The 20,459-nt window shown below is 40.6% G+C and overlaps 1 protein-coding gene across 1 annotated transcript in view; it reads left to right on the top strand.

Moving 5' to 3' along the window:
* The window catches only part of LOC108523933 (heat shock transcription factor, Y-linked-like), a 64,643-nt gene that overhangs the window by 40,200 nt on the left and 3,984 nt on the right, over positions 1–20,459 (top strand). Inside the window, exons 3-4 of the mRNA XM_017864701.1 lie at positions 7,775–7,904; positions 9,765–9,819. Of these exons, the coding sequence (XP_017720190.1) occupies positions 7,775–7,904; positions 9,765–9,819 (185 nt within the window). The remainder of the gene's footprint in view (positions 1–7,774; positions 7,905–9,764; positions 9,820–20,459) is intronic.

The following is a 20,459-nucleotide window of genomic DNA, read 5'->3' as shown; positions in this document are numbered from 1 at the left end:
GAGAAATGGGGGATTTGAATGTTTGGCAGTTTCAGGTAACTATTTTGCAAGCTGAGGAACCCGGAGAACATGCTTAAGTATGCTGGGAGCCATTCACTTTTAAAATATTAGAAACCTTAAAGCGAGAAATTGGAAATATGGGCCAAATTCTCCTTATGTTCATGACCTGTTACAATCTGTGGCTTATAACCAGTGTTTAACACCTCTGGGTTGGGAGTCATTAGCCCGATCGACCCTGTCCTACTCTGAATTTCTCCAACTTAAAACGGAGGTGAAAGGATGAAGCAACAAATCAGGCATGCAGAAAAGATCAAGCCCAACCTGCCCTTACCATCACATCTGATCAATGGCTTGGAATCGGACAGGTATGGGGTACTGTAAACCAACAGATGGCAATGAGTGATGAGGGTGTTGATCAGCTCAGAGCTATATACCTAAGAACCTGGGAAAAAATTCACAACCCTGGTACTACTTATCCTTCTTTTAACTCAGTTTACAGGCTCCAAGAGAGCCTTATCCAGATGTTATTGCACAGTTGCAAGCCGCAGCTGAAAACACTATTTCAGATTCTCATGCCAGGAAAGTGATTGTTCAGCTGCTTGCTTGTGAAAATGCTAATACAGAATTTCAGGCAGCAACTGGACCTACTAAGGGACAGACAGAAGAAAATTACACTTATTGGGACTACATTTCATTACCACCACTGATTAGGCCTGTTACATGATCACATACGTCAATGGAGGTTTATGTTAAGGACAGCATCTGCATGCCTGGACCAACAGATAACCAAGGCCCTACTCGTCCAGAGGAGGCAAAAATGTTAATGAATGTTTCCATTGGTTATTGCTTTCCTCTCATCTGCCTGGGGCCACCAGTAGGATGTTTAAATTATGATAAACATTGTTGTTGGCTGTTTTATGTCCCTACACATAAGGGATCAAAAGCCTCTGTTCATGTAATCAGTGGAAGAAAGTTTCAATCTTTGGACACTACTAAATACCTTGATCACAGATGGCTGACTATGTTATGACACCTCACCAGATTAATAAATGTAAACCTAATAAGAAGCCCTGCCCTAGGCAGGCCATTAAATCGTCTGAAAACCTAGAGGTGCTAACCTGGGAAGATTGTATTGCAAACAGCGCTGGTGTACAGCAAAATAATTATTCTAAAATCATCATTGATTGGGTCCCTAGGGGATACTTTGCAGCAAATTGTACTGGACAGCATGAAGATTGTAGAGAGACTCGTTTTGCAAAAGACTACCCAGGTAATGCACCAAAATTATATAGAATAACTGAAACAAATTGCCCTATTAAGCGGGAGGAGAACGGTATGGCTCTTCGAACCCCAAAAGTGATTGATCTCATTATAAGTTCAGACCATCCGGGAGCATGGAAATTAATGATGGCTCAAACCCCGGTTTGGATTTGGAAAGGAGACTATAAAACAGAGACCCACAGTAAAACATTTTGATTTGCTGTAGCCATGACCTATAATCATTTGGTCCCATTATAGAGTTATGTTAAACTTCCTTTTTTGTTGGCAGTTGGAAAAGTTAATGTCCTACCTGACTCTCAAACCATTTCATGCCTCAGTTGCCATCTTTTACCTGCATTCATTCTACCTTTAATAAAGAGAATATCATTTTTACTGGTTAGGGCCCCAGAAGGAGTTTGGATACTTGTTTCCTCAATAGACTTAGGGAGGCCTCTCCCTCCATACATATTATCACTGAAGTACTACAAGAAATACTTCACAGATCAGAGAGATTCATATTTACTTTAATAGCTGTGATCATGGGCCTTAAATCTGTGACAGCTACTGCTGCTGCTTCTGCTGTTGGCGTTCCTTTACATGTTTCTATTCAAAATGCCGGCTTTGTGGATAGTTTGCTTTGGAATTCCCAAAGCCAAACAGATCAAAAATGATCAAATCAAATTAATGATCTCCATCAAACAGTAATTTGGATGGGAGATTGGATTATGAGCTAACAGAGTAACTCATGTGAGTAATGGAAGAAGAGTTCTTTAAGGCACACAGGACTGATCACCGGTATTAAGTACCTAGCTGTAGTTGGGGGAACCCAAAATTAAGAGAGACCAAAATATGTGCTTGTAGGTGAGTTTATTTTCTATTTTTATTTTTGTTTTTTGGTAGGTCTGGGGAGGAATTGTAAGTATCTTTCTCTCCTGCACCAAGCTTTGCAGAGTCTATCCTATTTGATGTGAGAATGGCAGCCAATTTAAATGAAGATTTTTGGGCTTATGCTGCATGGTGAAGGGAAGGAGAAGAAAGAGCAAGTGGCTGCTTATCCAGGGGGAAAGTGAGGGTTGAGTAGGAGTCTCAGGGATCAAGGACTATATCCAGAGACACTGGCACATGGAATTACAACAATTGTCCAAGAACCCAGACTAGCAGGATTAGGTTTCAGGTGGAAACTAGTAACCAAATGCACTGTGCTGCCTTTGGAAGGAGTCGTGGGAATGAGCAAAGTTGAAGGTCTGTGGGGTAAAAGAGCCACCAGGACTGCAAAGGTCATCCATGTGGCCATTTGATCTGGTCTTCTGGGAAGTACTTGGACAAGAGAAGATGAGGATCAGGAGTGGCAGGGAGTCTATGTCAGCAAGTGGGATTGAATCTATTTGTTTAAGAAATCATATTCTGTTTCTAAGGGTATGTCTTAGACAACACTGGATTTACAGCAGTACTTTTGGCTTACATCGAGAACTGCTGCTGCCAAATGTTAAAAGTAGCGAGACTTCATCCTAGAATCAAGCCTTGCTTCGAACTTCTCAATGAGACCTAGTTGTTTAATGCTAAGGGCACACCCTCTACAGTTCAGTACAGGATTCATGGGAATTGGGCTTCTTCCAGCTCTAAAAATGAATGTTGGAAGCACAGAACTTTGAGATGTTTGGATTGTGTTGAGACTAATAACTTCGTCTTCAAGGTAGGTGACTGCCTAGATTCCTGTTTATTTAACTGTGAGTATCTGAAAGCATTGAGGAAGATTGTCATCCTCATGAAAACTGCCATGCTTGTATTTTCTCACCTGGAAAGTCAACTCTTTTCTCCCCCTGATAAAACCATACTGTCTTTCAAGACACAGCTGGACTGTCATCCTGATGATGTCTTCCCTGACTCCAACTGAGTAAATCATTTAGATTTCATTCCTGCATGCAATCTTTATTTACCTCTGTTATGAAATTAGCATATCTTATTGTGATTGTTTCTCCCTGACTAAATTATGAGGTCTTAGAGATGGAGACATGAGTATCTGTCTGCATTTGTGTATCCAGTTCCTAGTATGCTGCTTGATACATGATAGGTAGCCAGTGCTTGCTCTGTGAAAACATAACTGGAAGGGTGGCCCGTTCATTTAGGAGTTCTTACCAGCTTTCTAACTCTGAGTCAGAATGACCCTTGAACTGAACCCTTCAGGGACCGTAACTACTAAAATTACGGGATTATATCCTTATGGAGTCTTACTGCTGAACGCACATTTTGTTCAAAGGTTCTTCCTGAAGAACTTACCAAATTTTAGTTAACAGGGATAGGGGTGGTGGCTTATGACTCCAGTCCCAGGACTTTGAGAGGCCGAGGTGGGCATAGCATTTGAACCCAGAGGTTCAAGAGCAGTATGGGAAGCAAGGCAATACCCCATCTCTACCCAAAATCGAAACAATTATCTGGACTTGGTGGTGTGTACTTGTAGTCCCAGTTGCTTGGGAGACCGAAGTAGGAGGATCCCTTGAGCGTGCTACTTCGTTAGAAGGCAGACGTTGCAGTGAGTAGAGACCACACCAGTGCATTACAGCCTAGGCAATAGGGCAGGACCCAGTCAATGAAAAAATTACAGTTTTAGTTAAAGGACTGAGAGTTGGTAAAGCAGTAAGTGGCATATATTATATAAGGGATGTTAGGAATATGACAAAATACAGTTTAACTGTAATTAGGAGAGTCTATTTGTATGCAGCTAGAATATCTAGTTGAGTATATTTGAAACTTTGTTTTCTAACAGGTTGAAAAGGTTCAAACTCAAGGCTGGAATTTTTTTTTTTTTTTTTTTTTTGAGATGGAGTCTGTCACCCAGGCTGGAGTGCAATGGTAATTATCAACTCACCACAACCTTTGCCTCCCTGGTTCAGGTGATTCTCCTGTGTGAGTCTCACGAGTAGCAGAAACTACAGGTGCCCACCATGATGCCAGGCAAATTTTTGCATTTTTGTTAGTGTTTTTAGAGCATGAAGGTCCTTGCCCCATTGCCTATGTCCTGGATGGTATTACACAGGGTTTTTCTTCTAGGCATTTATGGTATTAGGTCTAACATTTAAGGTCTCCCTAATCCATCTTGAATTAATTTTCCCATGTAAGGAGTGAGGGAACGGATCCCGGTTTCAGCTTTCTTACTTATGGCCTAGCCAATTTTCCCAGCACCATTTATTAATAGGAATCCTTGCCTCATTCTTGAATTTTCTCGGTTTGTCCCAAAGATCAGATGGGCTGTAGATGTGTGGTATTATTTCTGAGGGCTCCTGTTCTGTTCCCATTGGTCTATATCTTTGTTTTGGACGCAGTACCATGCTGTTTTGGTTACCTGTAGCCTTGTATATATGTTTGAAGTCAGTACATGATGCCTCCATGCTCTGTTTCTTTGAACTTAGGAATGTCCCTGGCAATGCGGGCTCTTTTTTGTTTCCATATGAATTTAAGGTAGTTTTTCCAAATCTGGGTGAGAAAGTCATGGTAAGCCTTGGATGGGGATGGGCATTACATCTATAAATGACCTGGGGGCAGTATGGCCATTTTCACAACATTTGAATTTTCCTCTCCATGAGGCATGGTATGTCTTCATTTGGCCCTAGTGTCCTCTTTTATTTCACCTGAGCAGTGGTTTGTAGTTTCTCCTTGAAGAGGTCCCCTTTTTACATCCCCTTGTAAGTTGGATTGTCCTAGGTATTTTATTCCTTGAAGCAACCTGTGAATGAAAGTTCACTCATTATTTGGCTCTCTGTTTGCTGTTACTTGGTGTACAAGAATGCTTGTGATTTTTTGCACATTGATTTTGAAATCCCTGAGACCTTTGCTGAAGTTGCCTATCAGCTTAATGAGAAATTTTTGGGCTGAGACAATGGGAATTTTCGAAATATACAATCATGTCACCTGCAAATTAGGGACATTTGACTTCTTCTTTTCCGGTACTGAATACCTTGAGTTTCTTTTCTCTGCCCTGAACTGCCAGCACTGTTGTTTGAATAGTGAAGTGGTGAGAGAGGGCATCCCCCTGTCTTGTGCCAGTTTTCAAAGGAAATGTTTCCGTTTTTGCCTGTTTCAGTATGATATGACCTGTGGGTTTGTCATAAAAATAGCTCTTATTATTTTTGAGATACGGTTCCATCATACCCGATGTTTGGATTTCTATTTGTAGAGTTAAGAGGATGATGGCTGAAGTAAATTTGGTACTATTTATCTTCAATTAATGTCACATAGAAAAATGGAGATGGTACTTTGGGTCCTGAAGTCCTGCTTCAAACCTACGTGTGTCTAATTGCTTGTGTGCTTTTGGGCAGGTTCTGTGACTGCGGGCTCCTGAACTGTAAAGTCTAGGAAGTTTTCCATACTATAGGGTTGTTGAGGGAATTTAGTGAGCAAACAGACATGTCTATTTCATAGCAGGTGGCCAACACTATTATTTTCTACGTCAGCCTGTTTACTCTTTCCATCAGCAGCAGGTAAAAATTCTGTTGTTATATTTTTGGCTTACAGATGGAAACAAAATGAGGGGCATTTTCCACACACCATTGCTTCTTTACTTTTATCTTCATTTGTGTGCTTGCTGTTGGAAGCTAGAACTTTAGCCACTTACAACATGTTTGGTATATAAAATTTATTTTTGCAACTTTGACTTATATGAGAACTTTGTAGGCTTTCATACTCAAACATGAGATGTAGCATATTAAGAAAATTGAGGCACTTCACATGTTCAGATTTTACTTTTCTCTGTTACAACGTAGCCTGTGTTATTCTGTCACACAGGCTAGTGTGTACAGGAGTGATCTCAGCTCATTGCAATCTTCACATCCTGGTTTCAAGTGATTCTTGTCTCTCATCCTCCCAAGTAGCTTGGATTACAATCGTGGGTCACCATGTCAGGTAATTTTTGTATTCCTCCTCCCCCACCATGGAGATGAAGTCTTATTGTGTCACCCAGACTGGGGTGTAATTGCATGGTCCCAGCTCACTGCCAACTCTGCCCTTTGGGTTCAAGTGATTCTCCTGATTCAGCCTCCCAAGTAGCTGAGATCACAGGTGCCTGGAACCATGCCCAGATAATTTTTGCATTTTTAGTAGAGATGGGATTTCACCTTGTCATCCAGGATGCCCTCAAACTTCTGACCTCAAGCGATCCTCCTGCCTCAGCCTCGCAAAGTGCAGGAATTTCTGGCAACAGCCACCATACACTGCTACCTTTTCTGTAGAGATGGGGCTTTGCCATGTTGCCCAGGTTCACCTCGAACTCTGGAGCTCAGCCAATTCTCCCACTTCAGACTCTGAAATCATTGGGATTACAGGTGTAGCCACCATGCCTGGCCATTTTTACTTTACCTTTTCACATTTGAAAAATACGTACTGGTATAATATGTGATTGTTTTGGGGTTATTGGTTGCCTCCTTAAAATGTGTCACTATGCCTAAAGGAGCTTGCCAGATTTTAGTGTTTCAGCACTGTAAAGTCATTATTCAATTTTAAATATTTTTTTAAATTTCAGGTTGAGTTAGAGTGTGTCAAAGTCTTGCCAGTACAAAATGAAATATTATGCTGAATGAAAACATTAAAGAGATGAGTGATTATTCACTACTTAAAAGAGAGTAGTAAGGAAAACTTGCATCTCCTAGACCTTATACATTTTCCTGATTTGCGTGTTTTAGTACTTAGTAATATGGCAGTATTATAAAGCTATGTTTGTACTTGTAAGAGAGGGTTGAATTTGACAGATTTATAAAATTAACATCCAGGGATTAAACTCTGCAAACACACCTCTATTTGTATTAAGGCATCCCTTGCCCTCTGGTTGCTGATGAGGTTTGGCCAGTGAGGACACCAGCCTCCACATATACTGGCCCAAGATTGGCCATTGTACCTCACAGCCATGCGAGGTCATGGTGCATGTGATAACCACTTCCCAGTGCTCTGCACCACCCCTCTCACTCCAGTACTGAGAATTTCTCCCTCCTCTGATTCTGCAGGCACAAGGAGTGCTAATAGAGTGAACCTGTTACTATCTCAGGGAACTTCACCATCATTTGTGGGCATGCTGCATAAGTCACTGTTCATTAAAGGATTCTTAGATGACTCTGACTGGGAACCATCTGCTTTCTGCATGAGTCCCAAATCCCAACTGCTACTGACAGAGGCAGAGATTATATTGGATCTTGGGCATGTCATCAAGAGGTACACCAGATAGAGAGCTCCTTCTGTGCATGGTAGAGTAGAGAAATATCCTTTTAGGTTAATTTGAGGATTTGAAAGAGTTCCTCCATTGGAGTATGACTCCAAGAGTAATAACAGTTGCATTAAAATGCAAGAAATTCTTTGTTCTGAAATTTGAGCGTCAGAATTACTGTGAGTTCATTAAATATAATTAGCATTGTATTCATTGTCTGAGTACCAAGAAAAGAAACAACAATGTAAAACCCCTTTCAATGCATTTGTTAAATGAAATAAGAAAACTTAAGGTTCATAATGACTAGGATTTCATTTGACCTTCTAGGTCTAGCTCAGCTGGCTCGGGAAATTGTGGCATTTCAGAAAGAACTGCAGAAAACATCAAGTGCTATCACAGCTGAGCATGAGGAGTTTGAAAACCACAGGCCAGCTCTGCAAAACAACTGCCAGATACAGTGAGTATTGCTCCTTGCCAGTTGCAGTGTGATACCAGTATACTTTACCAATATGTAAATTTGACCCAAGTCACACCTGTGTAAATCAGATTGAATTTAGCATCAAATGTCACTCCTCCAACTATAATAAAGGTATTCTTTGTCATCTGATAAAATTCTCTAGTGATAATATGATCTTATATTCATAACAGTAATAACATGGAGAAGAAAGCAAACACACTGAAACGTAAAAGTTTCAGAGTGCCTGATTGTATCCATTGTTATCTCTTGATTCTCACTCTGAGGATTACAGACATTTGCTGTGTCTTCTGCTCACATGTGCTGGAATTTTCTGATATGACTGAAAAAGATGGTGAAATCTGCGAAACACACCTTGTTTGTGTTCTGTTTGTCATTTTTAAAATAGGGACCCTGTTGTTTACTGGCATAAATCTTTTCTACTGAAAGAGTATAAACAGGATAAGAACACTTTTCCTTTTGAAGCAAGCTGTGGTTTGTTTAACATAATTTCCTTTCCTCTTCTGAATCTTTTCAGATTGCGCAATATGCATGACTGAGGGCCCAGATACTAGATTACAAAGCTTCTGTAAGAAAGATAACTTCTCAGGTGGTCAATTTAAAAGGGAAACTGAAGCAGAGTCAGACAGGTTAGGGACAATTTAATGCCACGAATATTTTTCTCTGTGTAAATCTTCTGATGACTGAGAAAATGTAATGATCTAATTTACTGAATATTAAGTGATTATTATGTTAGAGAAAAACCAAAGGAATGTGTGTCATGTTAAAAGTAAAACTCCCTTTCTTCTTTGATAATATTGCCTGGGTTGTCATCAAAAGTGACTTGCTTCATAGGTGCCTCATGGCTTGGGAGAGCCTCATGTCCCAAATGGGAAAGGAGGGTGGTGATATAGAAGTCTCCAGGTTCATCTTATAATTTTCTTTTCTGTTTGTTATGCCAATGTTAATGCCAGTTCAGTAGTTTTACGGATTCCTTGACAGACAGATATTTGCATACATGGGAGGAGCAGGGTGGTTCAGCAAAGAGAACGTTGCCTTCGGAATCAGAGAGCTGATTCTTCTTTTTGGTCTCATTTTCAAAGTTAGTTATTTGATCTTGGACATGTTACCTTAACTTCCTTCTGTCTCAGCTTTCTCATTTGTAATGGGGAAAATAATGTCTATTGAGCCATAATGAAAAAGATGAAATGAGATGGGTTTCAATGTGGTGCCTTGGACATAAGAAAACACTCAATAAATGGTGATTGATATGGTTTTTTTACTGTGTCTTCACAGTGGATACACCTCTGTCCCTTCCTATTTCATAAGAAGGATGTTGAAGCTTAGATACTTTCTTCTTCAGTTGCTTTCAAGCTCAAAGAATGTGTATATGTGTTTCCAATTCACCTGTTTTCTCACTCTAGTTCTGCCCCTGCCTCATTCCCGTTGGCATTCGTTCCTCATGAGTCCCTTGCTCTCTTCTACCAGCACCTGACTTATTGTTATCTCTTTACTCATTTCTACTTTTTTCTGTTCTTCATTTTTAGCAGTTCTGTTTGTGAAACTTCTCACAGCTGAAACCATAGTCTGATGTTAATGAAAACAGTTGAATGCGGATAGAACTTTTGCACATGTATGCATTGCTGAGGGCAAGCTTTTTTCTCATAGCATCATAAGAAGGCATTGCAGGAGAGTGGGACACATGAACTGGCTTTGCCTTAGGAAATTCCAGTAACTATTGGACCTGCTAACCGTTTGATCCAGCCTCAATAAGCATTAGGCCCCCATCTATAAGCATTAGGCCCCCATCTATAAAATGGGAGTTGTGAAAGTTCCTTGAACACCGTGTTGTTGTGAATGCAGACTCTTACTTCCTTGCCAGAAACTCGTACCGTATGCTGTGGAATTGACAGCACAGGTAATCCACAACATGCGAGTTCTGAAGCACCTGCTGTTGTGAAATGCATTATTTTCCAGCCAACAGTATGAATATTCATGCTGGGATGAATAAAGATAATAAATGTGTTCACATCAGTTCAGCTCAAACTGGGCCCTAACCATGAGTTCAAATCTGGCTAGGCTTTGCCACCAAAAAAGTTATGAATAAGTTTTCAGTTTTCAGAGCTTTTGGCATGTGAAAATTGTGCATAATGGATACTGAAATTATACCAGTTTACAAAAGACATATGAAATTGTAGCTGTTACAATAAGCCCTCGATACATGTTAGTGGTTATTACTACCATGGCCTCAGAAACGGTTTATTGTGCAAATTTATCCTTATTATTGCTCTCTTCAATTATACAAAAGAAAAAAAAAAATTCTCCAGTACCTGAATTTTCTTCTCTTCCTTTTCCATTCACTTCTGAAATGTTATACTCTGCAATGCTAGAGAATAAAGTGTACTGCAACCCAAGGCCATCTCTGATCAATCATTCTGTCAGTGGATTAAGAAGTGGCAATATGGTGCCTTGCAATGGTGCTATACATCAGGATTTCTTGAACATTTTTTTTAAACAGAAAAGACTTCTAGCAAGTATGGTTACACCAAGGATCCCAAATTATCCAAATGGAGGTGTGGAGGGTAGTGCTTCCAATTGTGACCTTGAGTTTGTGGTTAATACTAAAGAAGGGTCAATGAGCTTCAGCAAGAGACAAAGAGCTTCAGCAAGAGACAAAGAACTTAAACAAACAGACACTTGGAAAAGGCTCTCAGAAGTTGCCATCAGAGAGTCATGAACATCACTGTCAAAAGCCAACTACCAGCAAAGATCTCACCATGTCTGCACTTGCTGAAAGCTTTCAGAAACATGACTTCCAGTTCTCCAGAAAGATGTATCTTTGCAGAGTACAGAGTTGTCTCTGAGCAGCCTCAAGTGAAAACAAAGAATAAAGGAACGGCACCTTGGAAGCACTCACAGGCAGTGCAGCCTTGAGGCTACACAAGGGCGGTTCCACCAGACAGCTTTTCCCCACACCCTGTCCAAAAGCAAAATGAAACCTTAAAAGTGAAATGTATCTGAAAGGTTAGCCACCTGGACAAAGCGTTGTGTGCTGCTCTGGAGTTGGATAGCTATCCTGCCCTCCCTCCTCCCATGATACAGCGATGCTGTGAGGGTCAGTGGGACAGACTGGCAAGCTCTAGTGTTTTCATAACACACAGAGTTGTTTATATACTAACAGTTACCTTTCCTTGCTGCCTTTTGCTATCATACACTTTACCATTGGTACTGCAATTAACGTAGGTGCTTGAATCATTAGTATTTGTGAATCTTTTGCATCATCATTTTGTATTTGCAAGGATAATAATTTATTTTTGAACCAATAGAGTTATTTAGAAACCTCTTGGTATCTTCATACAATTGGTAATATTCTTGCCTTGGTTCCTTCTGAACCTTAGGCCTGGGCAGGTCACATGGGCTTCCCTCAGTCCTTCTTCTGAAAGAACGCCCCAGCAATCACCCACTGAGTCAAGGCACAGCCTCTCCACCCCTCTAGATGAGAAGTTATTGTAAGTACAACGTTCTGATCTCAGCTTCAGCTGGGTCGTGTTACGTACTCTGTCAGCCTTCAGTTGTTTTAATATTTTTATTTTAAGATCAATTCTGCAGACCATGAGGCAATATGGAAGTTAGAACCAGATTGCAAAATGATGTGTCATCTTTGAGAATCACCTAAATTACAAGGAGAAGAAAAAAGATGGCTTCTAGTAAATAATTAGATAACACATATTTGCAAAACTGGACATATAGACCATGCAATATGGTATTAATAAACATCTTCAGAGTTCTGTGAATAGACTCAGTTTATTAAGATAAAAAGCAAATCTACAAAATCTGTGAAAGCAAGCAAATAAAGGTTATTTCTAAAGTTGGAAAATTATGCACATCATTAAAAGTCATTTAAAAATATTGTGGCAATGAAATACAAACAGATAAGTGTTTGTTTTGGTTTTTGCTTTTTGGTGAGGGCAGAGCCTTACTCTGTCACCCAACCTGGAATGCAGTGGCATGATCTACACTCACTGCAACCTCTGCCTCCCAAGTTCAAGTGTTTCTCCTGCCACAGCCTCCCAAGTAGCCTGGACTACAGTCATGGGCCACCACGCTCAGCTAATTTTTGTATATTTAGTAGAAATGGGGCTTCACTATGTTGGCCAGGCTAGCCTCAAACTTCCGACCTCAGTTAATCTGCTCTGCTCTGCCTCTGAAATTGCTGAGATTACAGGTGTGAGCCACAGGGCCTGGCCTGGATAAGGTTCTCACTTCCATACCATTGGAGTAAATTCAAACGTTGCAGTTGGCTCAGATCATGATTGTTGGAACAGTAACGAGGGGATGTTTTTAGAAACTCTACCAGTGGGTTACCAAGGCTGTGATTTGAGTCATGAGCAGACTTCTCCCCATACCTGGTCCCACAGCAGACAGAAGTGACTCCATAGTTGTGGGCTTGAGCTTCGGTGTCGTCAATGAAAAGAAAAGAAAAATGAAGACCTATACTGTCTCTCCATCTCTGAGCCATTAATTATGACTATGTTTCCCCATGCTTGTATTTAGCAAGACTTGAAGATTACTGTGTTTCTTTCAATGCAGCTGCAAGGCCACAAGCTACTCAGGCTACAAGTTATGCTAAGTCAACACTTAATGGTATAAATTATGTAACCTGTCATTTTATAATTAGCTGTTTTAGTTCTGTTTGGTAATTTTGCTTATAAATACCCCACTCAGTCTTTGCTCAATGCTCAGCCTTTTTGGATATAATTCTGCTGCGCCAGGGCATCTCAATAAATTTTCCTGTTTCCCTATATCAGTCTCTCTGGTCCTCTGCTTCCCACAACATTATTGACCAGCCAGTAAGATGGAGGGGAGGTGACAGGTTTGTGGTCTTCTTTGCCCCTAGGAGCTTAAGCCCTGGTTCTCTGGTGTCCTGTGACCCCTGAAGCACCATGGGGGAACTTCAGCCTGGAGGAGAGAACAGCCCTTTTGTGACCCAGGGGCCCTACCCTGCAGTGCACTGGTAACTAAGGGGCTACAGGATGATTCCAGGAACAGCTCACTTCAGAAACCTCAGAAAGGTATTGGGACCCCAGGCAGGACCCATCCCATATAGGACTGAAAGGGAGCCTAATCACCTCCTAGGGTGTAACTGGCAATCTGACTGAGAGGGGATCATGTGGTGAGAGTGGCTTACCAATTCAGAAGAAACTTACACCCCAAACAACACAGCATGTAAGAGTGGCCACTCGGTCAGCTCAGAAGGAAACTGGAGGTGGTTAAAGTGGCTTGCCATCCCAATCAATAGCATGGGAACTGGTAGTGGGATAGTGTGTGAATGGAGAGGCCTAACTAGGCTAATCAGCCATGAAGCCAGGAACCACAAGTCTCTTAGCAAAGACTGTGTTTCAGACCAAGTGTGGGACTGACCAAGACAAGTGGCGATCCACATAGGGCTAATAGAAGCTACACCACAACTTCTGAAATTGTGGTGGGCTTAAGAAACTCCCCAAAGCTAAGTGGTTTCTAAAAACCTCCATAATAGGAGATGATCTAGCTGGTCCAAAACAAAGTAAAATGTGAGCATGAGTGTACTGCATCATAACTGGGAGGAAATGGGAAGAGAGTCATCAAAACCTACACCATCAAGATATATCTTAAAGAAAACTTTAAGAAAGGATTTACAGGAAACTACAAAAGTATACTAACATCCCAAAGGTGAAAAACTCTCTGTCAACTAAAATGGCCCTCTTTTGGTGTTAAATAGATGACCAAAAAACTATACACATGGAAACAATTGGCCATGGGTTTGAGGTAATGACAAGAGTTGTTATTTTTGTTGTTGTTGCTGCTGCTGCTGCTGCTGCTGCTGCTGCTGCTGCTGCTGCTGCTGCTGCTGCTGCTGCTGCTACTGCTGTTGCTTTTAATGTGGCATAATTATTTTTTCTTGCTTTTCCTTCCTGTTAGCTGTCCTGTTTCTTTTGGCTTTTGATGTCCCTGCCTTTTGGTGTCCCCAATAATGCATTATTGCTACTTTCTCCAGAGCCTATAAAGCTGTTAGGAGATTTTTCTTTGTACTTTATTTCTTTGACTCCAGCTATTAAGGGATTTTTCTTTTTGTATATAGTTCTATGAACATGTAGTGTGGTAAAAGTATATTTACAGTGTATATAAATATTGATCTTTTTGTCTTTTGGTAGCACAAGGGCTCTTGTTAGGGCTATTAGTTTTGCCTTTTGGGTTCATGTTCCAGTAGATGGAGATTGAGCTTCTGTCATTGTGTTTAATGTCACCGCTACATACCCGGCTTGCTGGAATTTTTTCTGGCTCAAAACTATTTTCATTTATGAAGTTTTCAACATCTGGGTTTTTGAGGATTTGATCTGTGAGATCTCCGTGTCCAGAAAATGCATCATCCACTCTTTAGAAACAGTTATGGAGTGGAACTTCAGGTTTAACTGGAAGCCCGGTGGTTGTGCTTAAGTTGTTTACTGTTTATTTAAGTCACCCTCCAAGGGCTACCTTACTGTGGGAAAAACCATATACTAACCTAAACAGGCTGGCTGGTGCTAAAGGATATGGGAACTAGAACAGACCAAACTCCCCCTTATTACACCTCCATGAGTCCATGGTCACATTGAAAGTTGAAGGCCAGCTGATGGACTTTATGGTATCCACCAGGGATACACACTCAGTAGTGACTCGAACCATAGGGCCACTATTCAAAAGTTATAAAACTGTCACAAAAGCCACAGGAGTCTCGGAATAAAAACTGTTCTGTCAGTCAAGGAGATGTGTCATCAAAGGCCAAGAAGTCCAACATAAATTCCTCTACCTCCCAAATTGTTCAGTTCCCTTGTTAAGAAAATATTTACTCTGAAAGATTTACCCTAGGATAAATTTAAGAGAAGGTATTCGTATATTGTGCGTAGACTAGTTCTTTTCTGGAGTGTGACTAGAGCAGGGCTTGTTGTCCTCTTATTAAGCTGAAGTCTCGTGTAGATTGGTCACCTCTTGGAGTGACCCTAGCAGGGTCTCAATGACCCTTGTTGCAATGACAAGTTGGTCGTGTTGCATGATTAGTGGTGCTGGATGGTTTGGGTCCTGATGCCTCATTTTCTTGTCTAGTCTATACACAGCCACAACTTAAACATTCATCAAGCAAGTAAATATAATTAAAAATCTTAATTCTAGTAACTTACACTGTAATACTAATTATTTTATGGTTATTCTGTCACTATGCTCAACCTCCACCACAGGTATGAATCTCTAGTTGTAACCATGCTAACTATAAATATGCTATTCATTGCTTTGCTGTTATTTCCCCAGTTAACCGTGATATAAAAAGCACTCATAAAAGGATGCCCACCCTCTACACATACTACATAGTCCAAAAACCATATAGCCATGCACACTGCTACTCATTTAGCTCTAACTAAATATCAACCTTTGCCCAAAGAAGAAAACATGCTTTTCCATAAAGAATAAAGTAGTACAAATACCTTCTCTTAAATTTATCCTATGAAAGGCATAAAAAATAAAACAGAGGAAAACGTGGCAAGACAGGGGTTAAAAAGAAAAGAAAAACAAGTTTTTCTCTGTGTAGCTAGCTCACTCCAAGGACAGTTATAAAATAACACCATCTAAAAAGTTGAGTCTGATGTAATGGGTTGTAAATAACCCCAGTTAAGCAAAGTTGAAAAGTAAAGCAAACTACTTTACTCTCTCCTTCTCTGAAAATCTGTTATGACTATGTTTACCAATGCTTGTGTTTAGTCAAATTTTAGGTTCCTGTTTTTCTTTCAACACAGCTGCAAAACCCAGCTATACAAGGCAAGAATTTATGCTAAGTCAACATTTACACTGTAGATTACATAACCTCTCATTGTTTAATTAGCTGCTTTAGTTCTGCTTCTGTAAGTTTACTTATAAAAAGCCTGCTCAGTCTTTATTCAACACTCAGCGTTTTTGGATATAAGTTCCATGAGCTGCTGCACCTAAATAAATCCTACTGTTTTCCTCTATCAGCCTACCTGGTTCTCTGTTTCCAATAAGGCAGAGCAGAAAGGTTCAGGGTCCTCTGGTAAACCTATGAATTTTTCTTCCTATAGCATTACTATCTTAAAAAAAGCAGATTATGGGTCAGAATTGGAGGAGAAACATCAACATAATTATTCTGAAGATGACTTATAATTAAACATTTGAGATGTAGGTTTCTGTGCCAAGATGCAGGGAAAATTTATCAAAATATGGGCCTTCCCGGAAAAAAGCAGAAGGGGACAAAACAAGTATGTGTAGGTTTTCAAGAAGTAGGTGCAAGATACCATGTAACTAAGGTGTGGGAGTGTTTGTTTGTTTACTTGTCACTTCAGAAATAAGGAGATGGCATCTGTTGGGTCTTGAATAGCATATCAGGTTTGATGAGAGTGCGAGCAAAGTCTGTCACTTTGCTCCACCTCCTCCCCCGGGTAAAAATGTCTTCCTTTCCACCTAGGTATAAATATATTACTCTTTACTTAGTTCCTACTCCAGACACAAGGAAACTAAACCCACTTCTTTTCCTCCTAACTGTAACACTGCCCTTATTCATATCCAAAAAGGAGACCATTGAAGAGTGCCCCCACTGTACTCACAATACTCGGTCAGGGAACACCATAACCAAAACCCTGAGCTACCACACTGATTAAATGTGTGCAGGGACCCACCTAGGAACTTGTACTTACAACTAGACAACCTACTCAGTCTGTGACCAGGAAATGGCCAGCATTACGCATGTTATAACCCTAAATTCCTACCTGGGACCTCTTAAAATTCATGGGTCAAAAGAAGGAACTCTGCTACAGAAAACCAAGACCTCACCCTTCTACGGGGGAGTTATGTCCTTTTCCTTTAATACGTGCCAGTTGTCATCCATGGTCTCAACCTTTCCCATGATCTCCAATTCTGAAGAGTACTATAATTGTTGCCACAAAAATACATGTGCACCCCTTGCTTGTTTTTCCGGTTTCTCAGGGACAACTTCCTGGAGCTGCATAATTGAGCCTTCTAACCTACAATCACTGGGGCCAGTCATACTTACCAAAATACCAGCAAAAACACATTCTAAAACAAGAACTTGCAATCTTGTAAATCTCACCATCCTAAAACTGTATCTGCCCATATGGACTACAAGTTGAAAGGCTGCCCCAGGAATACAAGTTGGTGGGAAGAAAACAGACTCAAAATTCTATTTATGTAATATCAATAAATCTTGGATTCATCCCACCCAAAAACTCCGAGCTTTAAATCACTCTATACAAATATCTACGGGAAACTGTTTGCACCCTCTCCCTTAACCGGAATCCTGTTTGCTCAACTGGCTGAAACATAGCAAGCAGCCAGCGTATCTCCTCATTCTTAAAGAGCTTCATTATCAGAAAATTCTGAATTGCTTATTGAAGAAATACCTTTACAGACACAGTAGGAAACTCAACTTGCCTAGAACAACAATATTACAATGAAACGCTAGGAAACAGTGTATGTTGGGGTACAACTAATTCCAAACCGCCCCAACCAGGCCCATTCTCCTGATTCCTTCCTTTAAAACATTCTTGGTAACAACTTAATGCTCCTCATACCTGTCAGGTGCCCTCTGGCCTCTCCTGGATCTGCGGGCCATAGGCATATCGGCCATTGCTGACTAAATGGTCAGGGATCTGTGTACTAGGAACAATTAGGTTGTCATCTTTCTATTCCCCTTAGAATAGGGAAAATCTTTAGGGTACTCAGTCTATGATAAAACAAATACAAAACAATCAAACAAAAGACATAATCATAAGAAACTCATAAAACAATAAATGGCCCCCTAAAAAAATCCAATACCATGGGTCAGCCACCTGGGCAGAATATGAAATGTAGGGATTCTGCACCCCTATTTACATGCTCTACCACATTATCAGGTTACAGGTAGTACTGAAAATCATTACTAATAACACTAAAAAGTCACTAAATCTGCTGGCCCAACAAGCCACAAAAACAAAGAATGCTATCATCAAAATAGACTGATATTACACTACATCCTAGTACAGGAAGGAGGTGTGTGGGGGAAGTTCAGTCTAACTAATGGCTGCCTAGAAATTAACACCAACTGAAAGGTCATCAAGAATACACCTGACAAGACCCCAAAATTGGCCCATGTTACAACCCAGACCTGGGAAGGGTGACCTCCAGTTTCCCTCATCAGGGGCTGGTTTTCATCCCTTGAATAACTTAAGACCTCAGTAAAAATAGTTCTTGCCATATGAGGATTCTGCCCTGTTCTCACTTGTCTCTTACACTCCTTGTTAAAATCATTCAAGCGGCCGTAGAGGCCCTTGTGAACAAACACACCACCACTCAACCAATGGCTTTAACTAAACATCAACTGCTGAAAAATAGGAAACTGCCCCCCATTTGAAGAATTAAATGGTGATGGTGTTCTCTATTGAACCTCATTTATAAAACCATCAAAGGGGAAACAAAGCAGGTGATGTTCAAATCAAACAAAAAACAAACAAAAAACTGTTCTCTACTAAGCTGATTCACTCAACACCCAGTGATAAGCCAAGCCCTGTTGGTGTTCTGATAGCAGTATCAGAAGAGTGGGGTCCTGTAAAGAATGGGCTCCAGAAGCAGGAATGAGAAAAACAAGATTTTCTTATCAGTTTCACCTCTTTAGAACTCACCCCATACCATTATTCTTTGTTCTGCTCTCAGAGCAATTTTTATGACTACTTTTAGAAGTTGTAAATACTTTGTAAGTTCCTGTTTTCCCATCCATATATAATTGCAAAGGTCATGAGACAGCTGAATTACAACACCTGACACTTTAAAAAACTCTATTTGTTCTGCTTCCATAAGCTTGCTTGTCTGTCCTGCAGATTCCATGCCACTAGCCGGCCAACCTTCTTTGGTTGGATGTATAAAAGTGGAGCCCTGTCTTTGTTCAGGGCTCACTGTTTAAATGTTATTCCACTAAGTCAAGGTACATCTTGTAAAATCCTCCTGTTCCTCGCATTGGTCTCTCCTGTCCCTTAACTCCCACTGCAGTGGCAGCTTTGTCCTCAGTGACAGGGATGAGCAAACAGCTAGGTCCTTTTCTTTTGGGACCAAAGTAATTACTCTCAAATATGAAAAAAATATCCTCAAGTGAAGCCACCTCTTATTCCCTCCCAAACATTAGAAATACATCAGCATAAAAACATTTCCAAAACGTCTGGTTAGCAGTTTCTTGGTTATAGTCATGGCATTCAGGAACACATAGAATTACTTAAAGAGCCAAGGGATTTTGAGAAGCTTGATTTTTCTGATTGAAGTGTAAATATGCTTTGGAAAGGACTCTGTAACACCTAATATAGAGCCTGTCTCTATTGGGCCATTTCCTTGGAGCTGATCTCACACCAAAGAATCAAACCAAGCTCGTGATATCCTGAATTTCTAGTCACTGAGGCAGATGGTCAGCAAGCCGCTACCCAGCACTAGAGCAGGAAAGGGCAGAAGCAGATGAGTAGGTGCCATGGCCACAAGGGGAAGTTTCTGACAGGCAGTCATTTGTCACAGACCTGGGAAAGGGAGTAAAAGTAACGTAATAAGATAAGGGAATTCAACTGAATAACTTGGTGTTCTGCCTCTGAGGTGTAATGCAGATTGTAACAGTGGCTTTAACAATTACTCACCAGTTGCAGTGGCTCATGTCTGTAATCCCAGCACTTTGGGAGGCTGAGACTAGTGGATCACAAGGTCAGGAGATTGAGACCCTTCTGCCTGAAACACCATATCTGGTAAATATATAAAAATTAGCCAGGCAGGTGGAATGTGTCTGTAGCCGCAGCTACTTGGGAGGCTGAGACACAAGATTCACTTGAACCCAGGAGGTGGAAGTTGCATTGAGCTGACCACTCAACAGCACTCCAGCCTGGGTGACAGAGTGAGACTCCATCCCTCAAATATTAATAGTAATAAATTATTAAGCAGCATAGTGAGTAGCATTGGTGTTATTGAGAAATTTTTATATTCATCATTTCACTTCTTCATCTGGGCTCAAAGGAAATGGAAAAAGCTGAAATTTTCTGTCTCTGACATAAGGTGCCCAATGGACATACTTCATTTCCTTCCATTGTGTCCAAAATTGTTTCCGTATTCCACCAGGTAGGTACAGAATATACACCAGAGCGGAGAAGTGGTTATTCTTCCTCTTCCTTTCTTGATAGAGAGGTGCTTAAACAACATTGCTATCTTGAAATTACTATTCCATATAAGAAAGCAATCTCTTTAATGAGTAACTTTTTTCTTCTTCTAGAACAGAGGCAGTTGCACTTCTGCCTGCAGAAGTTATCAACTCTCTCTTCAGATATTTTAATTTCATGAGAAGGATTGTGAAGAGATGTCAGGTGGAGATAGAGGACAAACTGTGCTGCTTTTCTCTTAATTTTGAAACTAACTCACTCACTGCTGATGATTTAGAACAAGGCAGAGCCAAAAGGTTCACGGTCCTCAGGTGAACCTATACATTTTTCTGCTTATTTGCGTTGCTAACTTATTAAAATAAAT

This window comes from Rhinopithecus bieti, unplaced genomic scaffold, assembly GCF_001698545.2.
Source record: "Rhinopithecus bieti isolate Rb0 unplaced genomic scaffold, ASM169854v2 scaffold_76123, whole genome shotgun sequence".
NCBI lineage: Eukaryota > Metazoa > Chordata > Mammalia > Primates > Cercopithecidae > Rhinopithecus > Rhinopithecus bieti.
Note: the sequence above shows the minus strand (reverse complement) of the source record. Positions and strands in the feature narration are given on the sequence as shown.